At 35.8% G+C, this 22,896-nt stretch overlaps 1 protein-coding gene across 4 annotated transcripts in view; it reads left to right on the top strand.

Annotated features, from left to right (window-relative positions):
* Cul5 (cullin 5) overlaps positions 1–22,896 on the top strand; it is a 277,814-nt gene that overhangs the window by 131,741 nt on the left and 123,177 nt on the right. For 3 of the 4 annotated variants that reach the window (XM_067142605.2, XM_067142607.2, XM_067142606.2), the window contains 2 exons: positions 1,513–1,683; positions 1,768–1,905. In XM_067142605.2, the coding sequence (XP_066998706.1) occupies positions 1,513–1,683; positions 1,768–1,905 (309 nt within the window). The remainder of the gene's footprint in view (positions 1–1,512; positions 1,684–1,767; positions 1,906–22,896) is intronic. The other variant, XM_067142608.2, reaches the window with a different exon arrangement.

Raw genomic sequence — 22,896 nt, 5'->3', positions numbered from 1 at the left:
TAAAAACCTACCTTTGGACAGGTGAATACTAAATATGAAGTTTGGTTGAATTATCTCCAGTAGTTTTCAAGTTATAAGAAAGATGCTTTACATGCACCCACTTTTGAGCTAAGACCAGTGGAACTTGTACTGAAAAAACGTTCGTTACTGTTATCTCTCTTATTAATCCTCCTACCGAAAAGAATGCACATGAGAAAAAAAAGTTGTAGGAATGGATTTTCATCAAGGTTGGTCGATTTCCAGTCAGGTTGGTCTTGTATATATTGTACGAGAGTAAAAATCACTGTTTCATTTGTCTATAAACCCCCAGTCCATTCTGGGGATTTGTCATGGTATGAACCTAAAAACCTACCTTTGGACAGGTGAATGCTAAATATGAAGTTTAGTTGAAATATCTCCAGCAGTTTTCAAGTTATAATAAGAGCGGGTACGCGTTAAGTCCGGTGGGACTTGTACCGAAAAATGGTCCGTTAATGATATCTCCCTTAATAATCCTCCTATCTAAATGATGCACATGAGAGAAAGGGTTTAGAAATTGATTTCCATTAAGGCAGGTAGATTTCCATTAAGGTTGTTTATGTATATTTTGTGGGAGTGCAAAATCACGTTTTCAGTTTCGTATAAACCCTCCAGTCACTTTAGGGATTTAGAAACAATATTGGCCCTAAAACCTACCCAAGGACAGGTGGATTCTAAATATGAGGTTGGGTAGAAATATATCCAATAGTTTTCAAGTTGTAAGAACTCAGACAAACGGACACCAAAGCTAAAAAATATGCAGATGGTCATTATTACACCTGAAACGATTAACTGAATGAAAATTTCACCAAATTAGTCGATGTACAGGCACACAATTGTTATGATTTTATTTGTATAGATGAAGGGTTTTTATTAGCCATTTAACCAATAATAAAATCCATTGCTTATATATTACCTCCATGACCGTTGGGAACAATGAAAGTAACAGATTATTCGTCCACTCGTTTTGACATTGGGCCAAAACACTTGTGATGGGTACTAGTGTCATTTCCTATACTGAGAGAACCATCAAACTTCCTAAAGAGGCTCGTCCACCCAAGCCGTTGGCCCATTTAGAGAATTGAGTTATTTACCGCCACCGAACACTCGGTATTGAGTTGCTGGCTGAACGGACTTATTCCATTACTGTAGGGGAATATCTGGCCAGACATATACCATGAAATGTGGATATTGCTGATAAACATAAAACTGTGGGCTTAGAGTTTGTGAAAACTATGCCAAATCGTGTAATTCAACTTAGGAGGACATCTTAGCTGTTAAGAATGATTAAAGGTATATAATAGATAAATGAGTGCAAAAGAACATAAAATGTGTATGTTATTGCCATGTTCCCATTAATTCACACGGAATTGTATACCTGAGTAAAACATTATTCCTTTGTGTGCTTTTTAGATCTATATAGATTCATTCATTCATTCATTCATTCATTGCTTTATATGTATTTCTTCTTAATAAGCTTCTCTTGATGCACAGGACTCGGAGAAATACGTGGAGAGGTTACTAGAGCTATTTAACCAGTTCAGTGTGCTGGTAACGGAGGCATTTAACGATGATCCCAGATTTCTCACAGCCAGAGACAAGGCATATCGGCACGTTGTCAATGATACACAGGTGTTCCGGTTAGAGTTACCTACAAAGCAGGTAGTAGTATCTTATACCCATGTGTATTAGTATATTTACTTACGGCAGAAAAGATACAAACATCTGACTGAATTTTTTGTTGTGAAGCCTTCAGCAGGTCTGAAGTCTCAACCTGAATCTAAGTGCCCTGAACTTCTTGCAAACTACTGTGATATGTTACTGCGGAAAACCCCTCTTAGCAAGAAGCTCACTTCAGATGAGATAGAGAGCAAGTTAAAGGATGTGGTAAGTGCTTCCTTCCTTCCTCTTTTGTAACATTTATTTTTCTCAGCCAGTGAATGTTTGTTAAACTAATTATTATTATTATTATTATTATTATTATTATTATTATTATTATTATTATTATTATTATTATTATTATTATTGTACAGTCTTCTGAAGTGACGCCATCTATACAACCTGCCTACCAATTTCAACGTTCCGATTATGCTGCTGTCCAGCAACAAAAGCAGAATTCTACTGGAACTGATATTATTGCTGAATTAATTGCTTAATTGAACTTTTTTAGGGTGACTGATTGCACCACAAGAATTCTTTAACATGCCAACAACAAAGGCATGGCATGGCATGACAATATTTGACCGTCTTTCAAAAATCAAGAAGCTCAGCTGTAATCAAACCTGCGAACTTGGGATCATCAAGAATCTTTATTGGCCATTGACCATATACAATGAAATAGGCTTCATCAACTGATAATAATTTAGTACTTAATATTACTAAGGCTAAATGAACATACACCTTTAATTAAAACTTAATACTAACATTATGCATTTCTAAGAATTCAGAGGTATTATAAAATGGATTTTCTATTAACCAATCATACATTTTTCTTTTAAAATTACTTAAAGGAGTAGACTGTGCAGAATGTGGTAATTTATTAAATAGTCTTAAACAACTGATTTTATGTGAGTGAGCAGTTTTTGACAGCCTGTGAATTGGGATGCCAATGTCTGCTTTGCCCCAAGTATCATGAAGGTGAATGTTTTCCCTAGTACTGAATTCATTTATGTTGTTTTTAACATATGTCAAAGATATATAAATATACAGATTTATAATTGTCAGTATTTTAAGCTTAATGAAGAGAGGTCGACAATGGTCAATTGCACCATCCTTACACATTGTTCGGACAACCTTTTTCTGTATTAGAAGAATATTATATACATAAGAAGAATGCCTCCATAATAACAGTCCATACGTAATGTGTGACTGGAAGAGACCAAAATATACCATCCTTAGGTAGTCACTGCTAACTAAATCCCTCAATTTCCATATCAAATAGGCCATTCGTGATATTTCTTTTACAAAAATGATCAATGTTTGTTTCCCAGTTCAATTTGGCATCAATATGAAAACCCAAAAGTTTGACTGACTGACTTTCAATATCTTTGGATAATCCTAGTGTGATAAATTGAGTTTTATCCTGATTGCACAACAGCCTATTGGATGTAAACCAATGCATTGCAGTTGCAAGAGCTTCCTGTGACATCTGATTCAAACCTGAGATGCTCTGATGTTTTGTAATTAACGTTATATCATCCGCATACGATATAAGAGCATGACATTTGACATTTCGGGGTAAATCATTGACTGCCAAATTAATAAAAATGGACCAAGGACTGAGCCCTGTGGCACGCCATTTGTAACTTTCTTCAAAGTGGAATACCTATTTTTAATCGAGACAAACTGATATCTGTTATTTAAGTATAACTTAATTATGCTCAGTGAGGGATACTCAACGCCATACATCTCAAGCTTTTCCCATTTTTTAAACACTGCTTATTTTATTTTCAAACTTGCTGACTTATGCTGAATCTACGTTACCTCCACATGCTAGAAAATAACTGGAAAGACTGCTTATTTCAAAAATCGCTTACATCATGCTTCCATCAGTTCATAGAAATTGCCATCCTCAAGTCATTAGCCATACTTGCAAGCACCATCTTCTAGCTTTCCAAGAACCATTACATTATTATAACTAAATGTTTCTCAGATTGCTTCTCTGTGAGGAATACAGAACCTTTTTGCATGAAAATATTGGTTAATTCTGGGTTATCAATATATCGATCTTCATTACACAGAGTTTTGAATGTTTGAATCAAGCCTACTAAAAATGTAGTAACCAGTCGTAACAGATTTTTAGGTGCTTACAGAATAAAGTACCCCACTCAACAGCATGGGATAACAGTATGTAAAGGTAATAGGCAGTGGTGCCTCCATACCATGATGTCTTGGAAGTGCCCAGATTTGTATCATTTGTGATCTACATATCTAGAATGACTGCAAGTCCCATCTGTGCTGATCATAGCAAAACAACGTGAATGATCAGCTTTCGAACAGGATGTGGTAGTGGGGGATCACATAGATGAGACATTCCGTTGTCAAAGTTGCGTGGACATTTAACATTCCTCAATTAGTAGTGTTACTTGTGTATTGGGAATATCACAGTTGACAGAGCAGTGGTTGACCACAGATGCTTAACGACATGATCAGGGCATCCAGCGAATATTATCCATGGTAACAGACAACCCACACTGGTTCAGATTACATCCATTTTTATTGCAGGAGGTACTGGAGGCATATCCAGCATGTCAGTACAGCTTTATTTACTGTCCATGGGATGTAGGAAGAAGAGATCCACTAATGATATTGCTAACAAGCTGATGTACCCATGCTTTGCTACGGAATTCTACAGTGTATACAGAATTCTAGGTTAGGTAGTGTACACGTTGTGAGTAAGAATATATTGAATTGCATAGCTCGTAACGTTACCCCAGAAACGCAACGGGATAGTCACCATACATCTTTTCTTGTGTAAAGACTGGGTTAGGGAATTTTCATTGTAATGGTAGGCCTTCTTGCCTAGGCCTACCATCAGTCACAATCAAGTTGGGGATTTTTCATTATAATGGCAGACACAAACTCTCCACCTGCCTTTTTACATCCTCAGAAAGACTGTCTTAGACCTTTTCCCAACTGAAATCAACATAGATCATTACGTCAGTAGAAATGCCGCACTTAAAAAGCAATGCTATCATATGAAAAACCACACATTTCCTCACTTTTAACGAACAGTACTATGCTGCCGATGTAACAGTCTAAAGTTCCAGAATTGGAATGACCAGGCTTCAGACAACTGTGAATACTCCTCTGCCGTATTCCGTTAATTTTTCATACTACTCATTCAAATGAGCGTGTCAGAGTAGAGATCAAATTGCTGGAATACTATGATGAACTGGTGTATTACGTGCCAGTAGTATCAGAAAATTTATCAACCGGAGGAAAGGCGCGCTAAAGAAGAAGGTTATCTAACTCCCCGGTTATTTCCCGCCAATATTCAGGCAGGCTGTTATATTCGATATGCAGCAGTAATCCCATCTATCAGAGATGAGTGGCAGCATAAGAGACAAAGAACATCACAACAAACAATGGTCAATGTAATATTATTGTTGATCAGTACTAAACATTAACTGAAACAAAAAGAAAGAAAACTAGACAATACAAAGAACGCAATGAACTACCCAAACACGACAAAGTTGGTAATACAATAAAAATACCCCTGCAGTTACTACAATAATGTCCGGCTCCATGGCTAAATGGTTAGCGTGCTGGTCTTTGGTCACAGGGGTCGCAGGTTCGATTCCCGGCAGGGACGGAAATTTTAACCATCATTGATTAATTTCGCTGGCACGGGGGTCTGGGTGTGTGTGTCGTTTTTCATCATTTTATCGTCATCACGACATGCAGGTCGCCTACTGGCATCAAATCAAAAAGACCTGCACCTGGCGAGCCGAACATGTCCTCGGACACTCCTGGCATTAAAAGCCATACGCCATTTCATTTTACTACAATAATAATTATTTTCCAGTGGTGCCTAACACAATGTAACACATTCAGTTATACAGTTAAATTATACAGTCTTAGTCTTAAAACAAGTACGAAATAAACATGACACATTATGCAAAATAATGTTCTAAAAAGAGAAATAGAGCGTTTATTTGTTTGTCACTTAAAAACTGGGGTTTAAATAGAAGGGAAGTAAAAGAACAACTGTAAGAATGGAATCAGACATGTACAGAAAAACAGAGATAATATTCAACAGTATATGTATTATAGGAAAGTATCACACGCCATTTCAAAGTTGATTTGATTCATGAAAAAGATATCCAAATTATATGTATTTAATTTATTATGAAGTTTCAAAATTTTATTAAGGGGAGAATTCTTATGGGCTTCTGTGTGGCATTTCTTGATGTAAAATAAATTCTTGAGCCTGCCAGACTTCCGAAGAACATAAAATATTATACTTCCAAGTAACTCTTCATTATTAATTTTACTATTCAATATTTTATACAAAAATAACATCATGCACTTTTTACATCTTTGTTCCAAAGTTTTAACACCAAAGTGTGATAACATTGTGGAGTAGGACAGAAATGTTGGGTACTCGTGTGACTGTTTCCAGTACACATACTTTAAGAACTGCTTTTATACTGTATCAATTAATTTGATGTACTTAGTGTCTGAAGGACTCCAGATAATAGAACCATATTCTAGTTTCAGTCTTACTAAAGAGTTGTATAAAATAAATAACATTGTACTGTACGTTGAAAATTTAACAAATTTTGAAAAATGAAACCCAAATTCCTATAGGCTTTATTAACTATATATTCAATATGACTTCCAAATTTCAAATCAACAGTGAACTCAATACCTAAATCCATCTTTTGTTTGACTTCTTTCAAGACGGAACCGTTGATGTTATAAGTATACCCAATGTGCTGGTGACATCTTGTAAAAGACATTTTAACATATTTATTTACATTGAATGGTAATTTATTTTCTTTACTCCACAGTGATATAGCATTTAGATCATTTTGTAAATTCTTACAGTCATCAGTGGTTTTAATTGAAGAAAATACTTTCAGATCATCAGCAAAGAGTAATACTTCAGACTTAGACACGACATCTACAACATCATTAACATAAATTAGAAACAGTAAAGATCCTAGATTGTTGATTTATTTTTGTTGTCAGGCTTGATAAAGCAGTTCACCAAGTGTAAGTACTGTGACATTGTAAATTGTGTAGAAATTAGAGAACAGGAAAGCAGTAGAAAGGGATTAGCTATCGATTATCAGTGGAGTGTAATATATGTAAAGCCAATGAATCAAGTATGACCTCTAAATTAGTGCAAAGGAAGTATGAAGTGAATGTGAGACTGGCATATAGCATGCGGTGTATAGAGAAAGGGAGGAGAGCAGCTGAACTTTTTTGTGGAATTATAAACTTGCCACCCCCACCAAGTAAATTTAGTGCATATACTGGGTGCTCTCCAAGAAGTTTCTGATGAGAGTATGAAACAGGCAACTGAGGAGGCAGTTTCTCTCAATGAGGGCAGCCTAGACATTACAGCTGCCTTTGATGCTTCTTGGCAAAAACGTGGACACACATCAATGAACTGTGTTGTCACTGTCACAGCATTTCCCATTAAGTCATCGATGTTGAATGTCTGACAAAATTCTGCAGAGGGTGTGTCACAATTTCAAATCATGAATGCCTAAAAAATATAGTGGGGGCATGGAAAGTGAAAGTGTACTTACCATGTATAAACATTCTGTCAGCTGTTGTGGAGGTGTTAGGTATGTAAACTGTCTAGGTGATGGAGATTCTAAGGGAGTTTTTAAAGTTAAAGAGGCAAATGTGTATGGGAGTGATGTAGAGATTCAAAAAATGGAGTGTTGTAGGCATGTCCAGAAAAGGATGGGTACCAGAGTACAAAATCGTGGGAAAAATATAAAGGGTGTAAAGTTAGAAGATATTAAACCTCTCAGTGGACGAGGGCGTCTGACTGACTCTGAAATGAACCTTCTGCAACATTATTATTGTCTTGCTATTAAGAGACATGGTAATAAGAAAATGTTATATGGGATGATGAAAAATAGAAAAAGAGATAAAGAACACTCCAAATACCTAAGGGATGATAATGAAAATCTGATCACTGAAGATGAGAAGATCAAAGAGACTTGGAGGACTTACTTTGATAAATTACTGAATCTGAATTGCATGCAGCCTACACAAAAAGACAGTACCGGTACTACCTCCTGCAAATCTGCCTCTGACAACAGGTTAGAATTAACATGGAATGATGTAGAATATGCCTGGAAATACATCAAAACTGGAAAATCAGCAGGGGCTGATGAAATTAATGGAGAAATGATCAAGGCAAGGGGCATTTCTGGAAAACATTGGATCTACAGACTCTTTCGTAAGATCTGGAAAGAAGGGGACATACCAGTCAATTGGAAAACAGGCATCATAATTCCAATCTTCAAGAAAGGAGACAGAAAGAAATGTTCCAACTATAGAGGCATCACTTTAACATCTCAAGTTGGTAAACTTTATGAAAGAATTATAGAGCGTAAAATCAGACCCCTTATTGAAGAGAACCTCTTCGAAGAACAGTATGGATTCAGGAAGGGGAGATCAACAAGTGATTTAATCTTTACAGTCCGTCAGTTAATGGAAAAATACTATGAACACAACCGAGATTTGTGGTTAGCCTTTCTGGATATCAAGAAAGCATTTGATGCAGTGAATAGAGAGAAGGTGTGGGAAGCACTGAAGAAAATTGGAATACAGGATGACATGATACACCGGATCAAGAATTTGTATGAAGATACCCAAAGTAAAGTCAAAACACATGTAGGAATGACTGAAACCTTTGATATAAAATCTGGGTTAAGACAGGGTGGTGTTCTGTCTCCTCTTCTTTTCATCACTGTGATGAACGAGATTCAGAGAAAAGTTCACCAAACCATTGGAGGTAAGAAAATGAAAGTTATATTGTTCGCGGATGATATATGCTTGTGGGGAGACTCTAAAGAAGATCTTCAAGGACAAATAAACTCCTCGGCAGAATCTGCTAAAGAATATGGACTCATCTTCAGCCAAGAGAAAAGTGAGGTTATAGTCATGAAGAGATACGGGCAGCCAATGGAACGCATTGAAATGGAGGGAAAACAGCTACAGATGAACCATCAATTCAAATATCTTGGAAGTGTTATCTCTGATACTGGTTCTATAGAGAAGGAAATTTCCCACAGAATTCAGGCAGGTGGCAACTTTTACAAAATAGTTAAAGACATAATATGGAACAAGAAAATATCAACAAAATGTAAGAGAGTCATGTATGAAACTTATTACGTACCAATCCTGACCTATGGTTGCGAAACATGGACCATGAGCAACAAAGGTGTTAGTAGAATCCAGGCAGCAGAAATGAAATTTGTCCATAGCATGATCGGCAAAACACGGAGGGACAAAGTCCGTAATGAGGAAATCCGCAAGCAGGCTCAAGTTGTAAGACTGCAGGACAAAATAACAGTGCAGCAACTGAGATGGTATGGACATATGCGACGCATGGGTGATAACAGATTACCAAAAAAAAATGTATGATCTAAAACTTGAAGACAAAAGACCAAGAGGGCGACCAAGACTCAGGTACAAGGACATGGTGAAGATTGACATTCAACAGAGAGGACATACTTTGGAAAGCATTGAAGAAGGAGAGAAGTTCAGGGACCGCAACTGGTAGAGAAGCCTCGTTTGCCGACCCATCGCTTAAGATGGAACGATGTGGGATATGTATGTATGTATGTATGTATGTGTGTATGTATGTATGTATGTATGTATGTATGTATGTATGTATGTATGTATGTATGTATGTATGTATGTATGTATGTATGTATTAAGAGACATGCAGGAGACAAAGATGTGACAGGAATGAAGAGGGCTGTGTGGGCCACTTACTTTCATAAGTTGTCTACAAATGAAAATCCTGCACATGAACTTTGCCCAAAAGGTGCTGACTCCTTGTGTGGGTACCAAAAGGCACAGGTAACAGGCAACACCTTTTCACATAAACACTCATTACCTCAAGCAGTTCTGTCAGAAATAAAGCCTGTGTACAGAGAACTCTGTGATCCAATGCTGCTGGCTAAATGTTTACATGGTTGTACTCAGAACCCCAATGAAAGCCTCAACCATTGCATATGGGAAAGGGACCCAAAACTGTTTTCGTAGGAATAAAAACTTTAAAACTTGTAGTATTTGATGCTGTCATATGCTTTAACGATGGAAGTGTTAAAAGACTGCAAGTTATCGAGAAGCTTGGCATCAAACCAGGGAAGAACATGGAGATTGCCCTCGAGAAGATAGACTTGCAGAGAGTCATGGAAGCTAAAAAAACTGTTCAGCAGATGACCAAGGAAGCTAGGTTGAAAAGGAGGGCAGACAAAAAGAGGAAAGAAGATGAGGAGGCCAGCAAAGGTGATAAGTATGGTCCTGGGGAGTTTTAACACCATTGGTATATGCTAAATTGACATGGTTTTAGTTTTTTATGTTTTTCCAAAAGTTGATATTTTCATTATTTATGTACACTTTTCTCAAGCCCTATTACTCATACAGGTCTGATTTTTTGTAGTTATTAACAGGACTGAGTACAACACAGCTGGTGAAAGATATGGTGATTATACGCAGAACAGGGTCTTAGAAATCATGTATAAAAATTTTGCTGGCATCTGACCACTAGTTTCTGAGAAAAGTGTATCTAATTGATAGATAAATGTTTCTAAATGTTTTCATAAGGAAGTAAAAAAAAAAAATCTCTCCTAAAAGACATTTAAAATATATGGTATCTTATTTACATAATCTTGTTTGGTAAGGGTCCCCAGTTATGATTATGAAATTCCATATCTTGAAATGGAGAGGACTAAATGGAATTTAAATGACAATATATTTTAATGAGATTTCCATCAGCAAACACTTCCCAGTGTCCTTAAGAATTTCGGGCACAGTGTTCTTGTTAACATGGTTGTTGCAATCAATGCTATAATTTTTTAACTCGTGTCAAAGTGCCCTCATCAATATATGGTCTGGGCCAGGGGATGTGTCAATGGCTACCATATTTTCTTGATTGCATACTCTACTTCTTGTTCAGAAATGATCATATTCATTGTATCTTCTAATTCTACAAATTCTACTTCGGATGTGTGTGAAGTATATGTTGGTCTTTCCAAATCATTGGGGATTGAAACGCAAGAGGAAAAGTAGTTGTGTATTTTATTTTTATCTGCCTTGCAGACCTCTTTGGTGTCATTGATTGCTGCACATACTGCTTTTCGTCTCTTGTTGGAGTATAGGAATTGAGTTTTTGGTATTCATACATCTCACGGTGCTTTATTCTATATCTCTTCATCGCCCTTTCTGGATTGCTTGATTGCATAAATTTACGTTGATTGTTAAGTAACTTTTTTTCTCCACCATATCTCATAAAATTTAACTGTCGGGTGATTTGGACCGGGAAGCTGATGCACGGCTTTGGATAGAATTCCATGAATTCCTTGACATGATTACAGAAGTCATTGTCATTACCGATATTCTGGAATTCCAACTTAAATTTTTGCATCGTTTCTTTGTATGTGTGTGTGTTTTGATTTTGGATATACATACTGTGATTGTTATGTCCGGCATGTTAATATTTTCATTGATATTACCTGGAAGCAAGCCATCATTATCACTTGAAAGGGGTGCACGACCACTCCTCGCTGATTTCCATTCAGGCTGCGTAGCAAAGAGTGCAGTTGTGTGTTCTTGTGGATGGAATCAGTTAATGTGGATGCTCACTCCTAACTTCCCTTTATAGAGTTTACTGCAATGTGAACAGGTTGTGGCGTTGACAACTTTATCGGTGTTAACCTGAGCCGTTGTGTTAGGTGATTCGTCCAAGGTTTTCATTATTCGCAAGAATGAAATTAATAATGGCACGGTGTTCAGTATAGCCATATATAGTATATTAACTTAGGCTGTTATGATCACTAATTACCAACTGCGCAATTTGCACATATTGCTGTAGAATACGATTAAGTTTTTCTGTAGACATATGAAATCTAACAGACATAACCCAGTATTAAAACGTTGACTATATGATACGTAATATGGACATGAGACCTCACTGGACTTGGTTAAAGGAGATGGACACTTGAGTGGTCAGTGTTTTCGTTCGTCAATATGCCTTGATGGTGTGATCGAGGATATTAAACAGGACTATTAAATATTAGCACCGTCGATTAACAGCATCATATTCCAATGCCCATCATCAAACACATAGCAAATACAATGTAAATTAAAACACTATAAACATATCTGTAAAACACACACTAACATACAAAGAATTCTACAAACGAAACATGTCATTCTTTGTATGTTAGTGTGTGTTTTACAGATATGTTTATAGTGTTTTAATTTACATTGTATTTGCTATGTGTTTGACAGACTGAAAAGCCTTTGTTACATTTAACCAAGTCAACACTGGAAAACATGGCTTCATTTTTAACAAAACAATGCCCATCATATCGTATGAACTTCCTCTGACTGCGCAGTGCAATTGCTCACTTTACAAGAAGCCTCACATGGCTTTTCATTGTTATCATACTAACAGCAGTGTAAGAAATGATGCCAAGTTTTGATTTATTCAATTCATCACACTTAAGAAGGTTAAGTGGTATGTCTGCAGACACTGCAGTGGGGTTGTCTTTGCAACTGTGTTGGTACTAATGAGCTATTGCTCAGTATTTTGTAACACAAAACATAATGTATAGTCTCTCAAAGAAGGAACGAGCTCGTGGTATTATATGTTCCGCTGTTAATATTTTATGACACTTAATTTTAATTATTATCAAAATATAATTCACCTTCCATGTAGATAAAAACCCTGTAGATATCTACAAAAGGTATTATATATCTACAGGTTCAGTTGTTTCCAAGAAAAGTGTACTTACCGGGCGAGTTGGCCGTGCGCGTAGAGGCGCGCGGCTGTGAGCTTGCATCCGGGAGATAGTAGGTTCGAATCCCACTATCGGCAGCCCTGAAAATGGTTTTCCGTGGTTTCCCATTTTCACACCAGGCAAATGCTGGGGCTGTACCTTAATTAAGGCCACGGCCGCTTCCTTCCAACTCCCAAGCCTTTCCTATCCCATCGTCGCCATAAGACCTATCTGTGTCGGTGCGACGTTAAGCCCCTTGCAAAAAAAAAGTGTACTTGCAAGGAACTTATACTATACCACATACTCATTCTTTTATTGAGTGACTGTATGTTAGGAATAGTAGCCAACTTGTCCAGACATATGAACTCGAATGATAGTTTGGATTATATTTTCTGATTTTGGTGCTAGTTTGTTTGCTGCCATTTTTTTTATTAGCATCTTCATTACCATCCTTCCTTTTCCAATTTTCATTTTTCAGCCCCTTAACCATTGGTGGTGATGGTTATTCTTTTGAGAGAAAGTACAGCTGAGCGACTATCCTCTCTTAACACTGATCGGAAGAAAAAGTGAAAGAGGTCCAACCCTTCAAATGAAGATATTAGCAGTAAAAAAGGGAAGAGCCACAAAGGGCGTGAGAATGCCTGGGCCTCACAATCCTCATACCGTTGGAGTCAGAAGGGAACAAGAGTTAACAAAGAAAGGTCAGATAGGAAAGATGAAATTGGGGAGACTGGCGAAGTGGAAGCAATCCCAGCCTCAGCTAGGGGCCCTGTCATCACCAACCCACACTCCCAAGAAGAGAGCGCCGGGGGTTGCCTTTTAGTCATCTCTTATGACAGGCAGACAATACCATGGATGTATTCTACCACCTAAACCCATGTGATTACCGATCTTGATATCAACTCACAGGTTCTAATTAAGAATTAGACTATGCACCAAGAAAATTTTCGACCATCCATTTACATCAGTGGACCCGTTGGTGCAGTTTGCATTTAAAATTTAAACTAGACAGTTTAATCTAAATTAAAATATAAAATTTCAACCTATTCAGCACAGTATTTCATTCAGTATGGATCTTGAAATATGAATTTCATTTCTTGTAGTAGTAGTAATAATAATAATAATAATAATAATAATAATAATAATAATAATAATAATAATAATAATAATAATAATAATATATTTATTTATTTATTTATTTATTTATTTATTTATTTATTTATTTATTTATTTATTTATTTATTTATTTATTTATTTATTTATTTATTTATTTATTTATTTTACTGTATTATTGAACAAAAATGAATATATTAGTAAAACTGAAGATTTCTTTTCCGCCAATAACTACAAACTAATTGACAAGGATCCCACTTTAAAGATCCAGCGTGGTTTAAAGAACTTGCTGAAAAATTCATTTTTTCTCTTTCAAGAGCATGAACAACAAAAACTCACCATTATGAATCCCAGGTTACCTACTATAAAGCCTTACCAAAAATACATAAAAAAGATGTGCCAATGCGCCCTATTATAAACTGTCAAAATAGTCCCACCTACAAGGTTTCTAAATTTTTACACCATTTTTTAAATAGCCATTATAAGTTCAATAATGAAGCCTATGTCAAAAATCCAGTTGATTTTTGTAATAAACTTTCTAAATTCAAGTTACATGACAATCACGTCATGGTTTCATATGATGTCACCAATATGTATACTAGTATACCAGTAAATGAAACCATTAGTTTAATAGAAACTAACCTTTTGAAACATAACACTATAGCAAATGTGAAATAGATCTGATCTTCTTCTTCTTCTCCTTTTCCTACCGCTTTCTCCCACACTTGTGGGGTCGCGGGTGCGAACTGCGTCGCACATGTGGATTTGGCCCTGTTTTACGGTCGGATGCCCTTCCTGACGCCAACCCTATATGGAGGGATGTGATCACTATTGCATGTTTCTGTGGTGGTTGGTAGTGTAGTGTGTTGTCTGAATATGAAGAGGAGAGTGCTGGGACGGACACAAACACCCAGTCCCCGAGCCAGAAGAATTAATCAGAAGCGATTAAAATCCCCGACCCGGCCGGGAATCGAACCCGGGACCCTCTGAACCGAAGGCCAGTATGCTGACCATTCAGCCAACGAGTCGGACAAATAGATGAACTGATCAACATGCTAAAATTTGTAGTAAACAATAACTTCTTTACATTCAATAACAAAATTTACCAACAGGAGGGACTAGCGATGGGCGACCCGATATCTGGAATCCTTGCTAACATTTTTATGGATCACCTCGAAACTAACAAGATAATTAATAAAATCAATGGTCTACAGCTTTGGCTAAGATACATCGATGACACATTTGCCATCATTGACACACATCGCAATAATAGTGATAACATTTTAAAGACCCTTAATGACCTTGACCACAATATCAGGTTCACTAAGGAAGACGAAATCAACAGGTCTTTAAACTTCCTGGGCTTAACCTTGACAGGAGCCAGTGATAATTTTATTTTCCAAATTTACAGAAAGCCCTCTGCTGCTCCTTTGACAATAAAGAATGAGTCGTTACACCCTCAATCTCATAAACAAGCAACTTTCTACAGTTTAGTTCATCGAGCATTAAATATTCCACTATCCCCTTCTGACCGAAAAAAAGAGTTTGAATATATAAAAGAACTTGCAAAACTTAACAGCTATAAACCTAACCTGATCGATAAGATGATTGGTAAAATGAAATCAAAAAATACTACAAATTTAATTCCAGATAAGCCCAAAAGAATAAACGCTGCCACCTTCACCTTCACTAACCCCGCCATACACAGCATTACTAACCCATTTAAGAAGCATAACATCAGAATTGCCTGCCGAACTCGCAACACTAATCGGAATATATTCTTTAATTCCAACTTGGTAAATACTTCTCAAGACAAATTTTCAAACTCTGGTATTTACAGACTCAAATGCCCCCAGTGTGAATTTTCTTATATCGGACAAACTGGCCGCAGTTTTAGAACTAGATACTTGGAACATTATAATGCCTTAAAGCATAAAAAGTACTCTGCCATGAGCAACCACATGAGGGATTCCGGCCACAATTCTACAATTGATCAGGACCTCCACATTATAAAATATGTAAATAAAAGCAGTTTAATGACTGAATTGGAAAATATATACATTTTCTTGGATCAACATTTTAATAATAATAATAATAATAATAATAATAATAATAATTTGAATGATGTCCCTGAGAACAACAGCCCATTAATTGAACAAGTCCCCAAATTACTCACTAATCTTAATATAAATCATAACAATTTCACAAAAATCTTCAATTATAAACCTTTAAATACTCCTCCAGTCGTCATAACAGATTCCACCTTACCCCCTCCCCATAATACAACTCCGCCTCCAGCTTCCAGCACTCTCATTGTTGCGCCTACCCCTCCCGTCCCAACTTACTCTCCGTCTAGGCAAGCACACAGATACAACACACGCAGCAACGGGCATAAATTTAACAGACCCCCTCGAGCGGCTAATGTCTCTGGTCAACGCTCATCCAACATAAGAGGTAAGCGATCTTAGTCTCCTATTTTGAACACCCTATTTTCAAGACCCGAGTACATCTTTTTCCTCTTTCCATTTTCAGATTTCAGTTCACGCACTTGGCATCTTATTTTTTTCCGTTTTGGTCTTGAACTCCCAGCAAAAATGAAGCGGCTTCAGGCGTGATCAATCCTGTTTTAAGTGTTACTACTCCATGTCTGCTACAATATATTATTTCTCTCGCCCGTTCTCACATATCTATACAAGAGTGGGATTTAATTATTTCTTCACTTAAAAGAATATAACCATCATGTTTTGTTATGTATGAACAGTCTTATTAACTGACTGGCAGCCGTGAGTTTGATATTACACTGCCAGCTCTGTGTTGTAGCTTATGTTTTTAACCTCTGGCAACACGATTACGTGTTTTTTCTAACTCAGCCAAGATGAACACTCATATATTTTCACTCTTGTTTTTATGTTTGAACATTCTGATTGACTGACTGGTAACAATGATATCCTAATGATTGTAATTATTTCACTACCAGCTCTGTATTGTACTTTCTGTTCTTATCCTCTGTCTCAACTCGATTGTGTTTTTTCTCTTAGCCATGTTGTAACATTCTATGTTTTTTCACACTAGTTAAGTCTATTTTCATTTTCTAAATATAAATGTTGATCTTAGTGAGCCATATATGTTAAGGACACTAGGTTCAGGGCCCTGACCTAACTTTAGGCTAAGATTTATTTTCGGCTGATGATGCTTACGACTGTTAAGCGAAAATGTCCCATCTTACAACGCCTGTTGTAATGTTTATTTCCTAAATATAAGGAAAGATAAGTATTGGAAAGGTGGTGTTAACTATTATTCTTTATTTAGTTATTTGTTTGTTTGTCTGTTTGTTTGTTCGTTTATTTATTTATTTTTTTTTTTTTTTTTATTTTTTTATTTTTTTCATAAGACGCTTGTGAGGGTCCACACTCAGCAAGTGTGTGGAGATTCTTACCCACTAAAAACCACACTCCCTTTTCCCACAACATTTATCTCCGCCCCAGATACTGCTCTCGCATTACTTCAGGACGGATGTCTAGCTTAATGCATCTTGTGCTTCATCTTACTTCTTCTGCTGTACTGTCTGTCATAATCATCCAGGTCCTTCTTCTTCTGACGCAGAATAATTTCTACGTAAACTGCCACCTGGTCCCAAGACTCTTGACTTTGTAACATTACTGACACAATCCCTTCTGGCGTCAGTTCTCCCTGCATAATTTCTAAGCATCTTCTTTGTGGCAGCCAATGAACACCCACAAAGAAAGTATGTAATACGTCATCGATATCACTGCAGTATATGCACACCGGACTAGTTGCTAGCCCTAGTCTATGAAGAAATTTTCGGAAGTATCCATGACCTGTCAGGAACTGTGTGAGATAGTAGTTCACTTCACCATGATTTCGGCCAACCCATATGCCCAGAGAAGGTATCAGTCTTTTCGTCCATTTCCCTCTAGAATAATCTCCCCATCTTGTTTGCCATCGTTGCATTCTGCGACTAAGAGCCAAAGCCTTTGCCCTGTTCCTTCCTAGCTCTTCTTGTGTGAGCCAAATTTCTTGTCTTTCAAAATCCAACAAGTCAATAGGAACTACTGCTGCTACTACTAGAATCGCGGGTTCTGATACTGTACGATATGCGCAAGCAATTCATAAAGCTGCTCTCCGTTCTACAGCCGCAATTCTTGTCCAATATTTTGCAATTTTTAACGATTCAGCCCGAATTTCTGAACCGTATAGAAGTATCGATTTGACAGTCGACATGAGAAGCCGCCTCTTACTAGATTTCGGCTCCTTGATATTTCCCATGAGTCTACTCAGTGCACTCATGGTTTTCGCTGCCTTATCTGTTACCCGTTGGATGTGGTCCCAATATGTAAGCTTAGTATCAAGCGTTACAGCAAGATATTTTGTGCTCCTAGTTGTTTCGATGGCTATCTGCCCGATCTGCATCGGTACAACAGTATTAATCCTTTTCCTCATCAGGAGGACAATTACATGTTATAATTCTCATGTTTTGGTCCGTATTGAAATGTACAATGAAGTCAAATAAATATTAAAATTTATTTATTCCACCTATTCAATACATAAATAGAGATTTTAATTAAGAAATTAAAAATTGAATAAAATTATAGGGACATGTTTCGCCCTTTAATTAAGGGCATCTTCAGCCTTAATCTCAATCTGAAAGGTAATTAATCAGGTACCTGATTGTATTAAAATTACATATGAATGTGAGGATGATGTTGGAAATGTGCTTCAAATGGTGAGCAAAAGGTTAACAATAGTTATGATATTCTTAAAATGAAGCCTTAATACAGTCTAAAAAAACAAATAGTCGTAAATTTATACACTTTCTTGAATCTCCTTGTTTAAAAATTGGCAACAAATTGTATACTGGTAATTTTATAAGAACGTAAATTGTTACGTTAAACCTTGTAAAGTGGCACCCTGTGGAGGTTGAGGGCATTAGAATAATGATGAAAGAAAAAAATGTAGTTGATAATTCCAAATGGAGTATTAAAACATATTAAAGCTAGTAAAGAGACATTACCGTTGCTCACTTCAAGTGAAGTTTATAATAAAATTGTTACGTTGGAACAAGTAAAGCAGGGCCTTGTGATGGTTGAGGGTGTTAGATAAAATTATCAGGTTTTGAACAGTTCAAGCGTCAAGATAATGATGAAGAATGTAGTTTATAACTCCAAGTGGTGTTTAAACACAATTTTAAAAATAGTAAAGAGACATTTCTGCTGCTTAGAAGAAGTGGGGTTTATAATAATATAAGAATGGTTAGACTGTTTTAACTCTCGTGCGAAGAGATAAAACTGTAGTCTTCTAAAAGCACGAGTGAAGAAGAGTGCTTGATGGCAAGCAGCTGTGTTAAATATTAGCTGGAAGGAACGATTGTAGTCTCTTGTGTATAGTCGAAGGGAAATTAGGTTTGAAGTCTGTAACAATAGGAGAAATACGTGTTAAAGAATGAATTTGAATGAAAGGAGAGTTCAAAGAGAAATCGAAGTGTGTAAAAACACTTACCTCTTTATTAATGTTGAAATTGGTTAATGTAAATATGAGTTGGAGAGAAAACGTTGTGTGTAATTTCATTTATTTTTAATTGTAATAGTGTCAAATAGTTGCTATGGTAGCGTTGAAATGACTGATATTTAAGTTACTGGTCGTGGCGGGTAGCGAGAAAAGAGTTCAATTCTTAGAACAATATAAAGAGAAACGATATCATCAGTATCAAGTGGATTTCAAATAAAAGTTAGAGCCAGCCCATAGTTAATCCTTTGTGAGGAGATAAAATAGTCTTCTTCTCGAACTGCGGTGCAGGTGCGAGGGAAAGTGTGTTTTTAGCTGCATGAGCTTTTTGTTGAGTGTTGTCTGTTTTTTGTCCATTAGCTGCGTTAGTTTGTTTTTTACATACTGCTGGAATGACTTCCATTCTAATGGGAGTAATTCTTGGGATACTATTAAATGCGTTTTATATAGTTGAAAATTCAAATGGGCTTTCTTCTGGTATCTTATTTTAATTTCATTCCTCAACCAAATGTCACTTACTCTGTTTTGTACCTTGTGTGCGGTTGTGCTGTTCAAATTCTTTCTTTGCGTCGATCTTAAAAATTTTGGGATCAATTTCAATTTCAGGCAGTTTTTTAAAAAAGCTATGTCCTTGCTCAATTTACATATTTTTGTTTTAATATTAAGAAATTTGTTCATTTGGTATTTTGCCTGGTTGGCTACTATATTACAAGTCATTAACGTCATTTTTGGTCCGTATTGACGACAGTGATTACATACAATTTATAAAATATTCGTTTAATGTTAACCTAGTCAATACTTACAATACCAGATTTTGTGGTTAAATAAAGAAGAGGATCCATTTCAATTCCAGAGGAATGCCGATGAAAAAACTTCTCACCAATATAAATATATATTTTTTAGACAATATTGTAAAATTGTACTACAATAGTTTTAACTTGGGTTTGTAACATTCACGTCAAACTTTTTAATCATGATATTGAAAATAACTTTTAACATCATAACGTCTCATTCCAATTTTATATGATGAATAATTGTAAACAGTCTTAATTGTAATTATTTGTTTTAAAGTTATCCATTGTGCTGATGATGCTCATTAAGAAGGGCGAAACATGTTCACGATCTTTCTATTTTTATAATTATTTAACCACAAAATATGGTATTGTAAGTATTGACTAGGTTAACATTAAACGAATATTTTATAAATTGTATGTAATCACTGTCGTCAATACGGACCAAAAATGAGGTTAATGACTTGTAATAGTTTTTTTTGTGTGTGTGTGAAATGGTAAGTTTAGTCCCTACAAGGCATGTAAGAGTGAGGAAGTGTGTTTGATGGTAAGGGGGTGTTTTTTTTGTGAAAAGGTAAGTTTAGTCCTTTCAAAGCAAGTGAGTGAGGAAGTGTGTTTGATGGTAAGTATTTTTTTTCTTTTAAAAAAAATATATATGGAGATTTTGGTTTGAGGTCTGCAATAAGGAGGAGAATTATATATTAAATGTGTGAGATTATAGAGTTAATCAGTGGTTTGATAATTGTTACTTGTTCTTCTGGTATTATAATGGTGAGAGAATATGGGAGGTGGAATTGGTGGAGGTAGGGGGTTAGGTGGGGTTTTAAGTTTACGTGTTGTTGGTAGTGGTGGGATTGTGGGTATGGACAGAGTAGGAGTTGTGTTTTTTGAAATTAATGGGGACTTGGAAGATAATAATTTAATATTATTTAGAATGTTATGTTAATTTAAATTTAGTGATTGCAGTAATGTTGGTAAAATTTCGTATAATGGGTTTTTGTACTTCAACTATATCATTGAGGTTTAGAATTTTGTTATAGTATTGGTCTAAAAATATATAGATGTTTTCTAATTCATTCATTAATTTTCCTATACTTATTTTTTTTTTAAATAATTGTGAGGTCTTGATCTATAATGGTGAAATGATGTCCTGTTTTTTTCATATGGGAACTCATAGCTGAGAATTTGTTGTGTTTGATGGCATTAAAATGTTCTAAGTACCTAGTTTGAAAGTCTTGGCCTGTTTGACCAATGTAAGAGGCGCCACATTGTGTGCATGCGAGTCTGTAAATGCCTGAGCCTATGTAAAAGTTGTTGTTTGAATTGATTGTGTTGTGATTGAAGAATATTTTTTGGTTAGTGTTGGAAGTTCTAAAGGTTATGCAAGAGTTTTTTTCTTTTTTTGGTTTGAAATTTGGTAAATCTCTGGATTGTTGTATGTGAAAGTAATAAATTTATTCTTTTTGGGTTTGTCAGGGATGAGTTTTGTTGTTAATTTGAGTTTGATTTTGTTGATTAAATTGTTAATTGTTTCTAGTTTATACCCATTATTTTTTGCTAATTTTTTTATATATGTGAGTTCAGTTTTTAGGTTTTTAGGTGATAGAGGGATTTTAAAGGCTCTGTAAATTAAGCTGTGAAAAGTAGCTAGTGTATGCGATTTTGGATGTAATGAAGTATTTTTTATTGTTGTTGAGGTGTGAGTAGGTTTCCTATAAATTTGGAAGTCAAAATTATCATTATTACGTGTTACTGTGATGTCTAGGAAATTTAAGGATCCGTTGACTTCGTCTTCTTTAGTAAATTTTATATTTTGGTCCAAGTTGTTTAAAAAATTTAAAATATCAGTAGGCCTACTGTTATTGAGTTCTTTATCAATAATTACGAAAGTGTCATCTACGTATCGAAGCCATAAGTTAAGGCCTTTTATATTAGTAGAAATTTTATCATGTTCTAAAGAATCTAAATAGTGATATTAACTGAGTTCTTATAGAACTTTATAGATGTTTACTGTCACACTTTCTCTTGCTTCCGCACCGCAGTTCGAGAAGAAGGCTAATTTATCTCCTCACAAAGGAAGTTGGCTCTAACTTTTATTTGAAATCCACTTGATACTGATGATATTGTTTCTTTTTATATTGTTCTAAGAATTGAACTCTTTTCTCACTACCCGCCACGACCAATAACTTATAAACTTGACACACCGCTTCAACCCTTTCCTCCATTAATCTCACATCTTCTGTAACACCAGTAACTTAAATATCAGTCATTTATTTCAACGCTACCATAGCAACTATTTAACACTATTACAATTAAAAATAAATGAAATTACACACAACGTTTTCTCTCCAACTCATCTTTATGTCAACCAATTTCAACATTAATAAAGAGGTAAGCATTTTTACACATTTCGATTTCTCTTTGAACTCTCCTTTCATTCATATTCATTCTTTAGCATGTATTTCTCCTATTGTTACAGACTTCAAACCTAATTTCCCTTTCGACTATATACAAGGGACTACAATCGCTCCTTCCAGCTAATATTTAACACAGCTGCTTACCATCAAGCACTCTTCTTCACTCGTGCTTTTAGAAGACTACAGTTTTATCTCTTCGCACAAGAGTTACAACAGTCTAACCATTTTATTATTATTTTAAACCCCACTTGTTCTAAGCAGAAGAAACATCTCTTTACTATTTTTAAAATTGTGTTTAAACTCCACTTGGAGTTATTAACTACATTCTTCATCATTATCTTGACGCTTGAACTGTTCAAAACCCGATAATTTTATCTAACACCCTCAACCATCACAAGGCCCCGCTTTACTTGTTCCAACGTAACAATTTTATTATAAACTTCACTTGAAGTGAGCAACGGTAACGTCTCTTTACTAGCTTTAATATGTTTTAATACTCCATTTGGAATTATCAACTACATTTTTTTCTTTTATCATTATTCTAATGCC

The sequence above is a fragment of the Anabrus simplex genome, chromosome 3, assembly GCF_040414725.1.
Source record: "Anabrus simplex isolate iqAnaSimp1 chromosome 3, ASM4041472v1, whole genome shotgun sequence".
In the NCBI taxonomy this organism is placed as follows: domain Eukaryota; kingdom Metazoa; phylum Arthropoda; class Insecta; order Orthoptera; family Tettigoniidae; genus Anabrus; species Anabrus simplex.
Note: the sequence above shows the minus strand (reverse complement) of the source record. Positions and strands in the feature narration are given on the sequence as shown.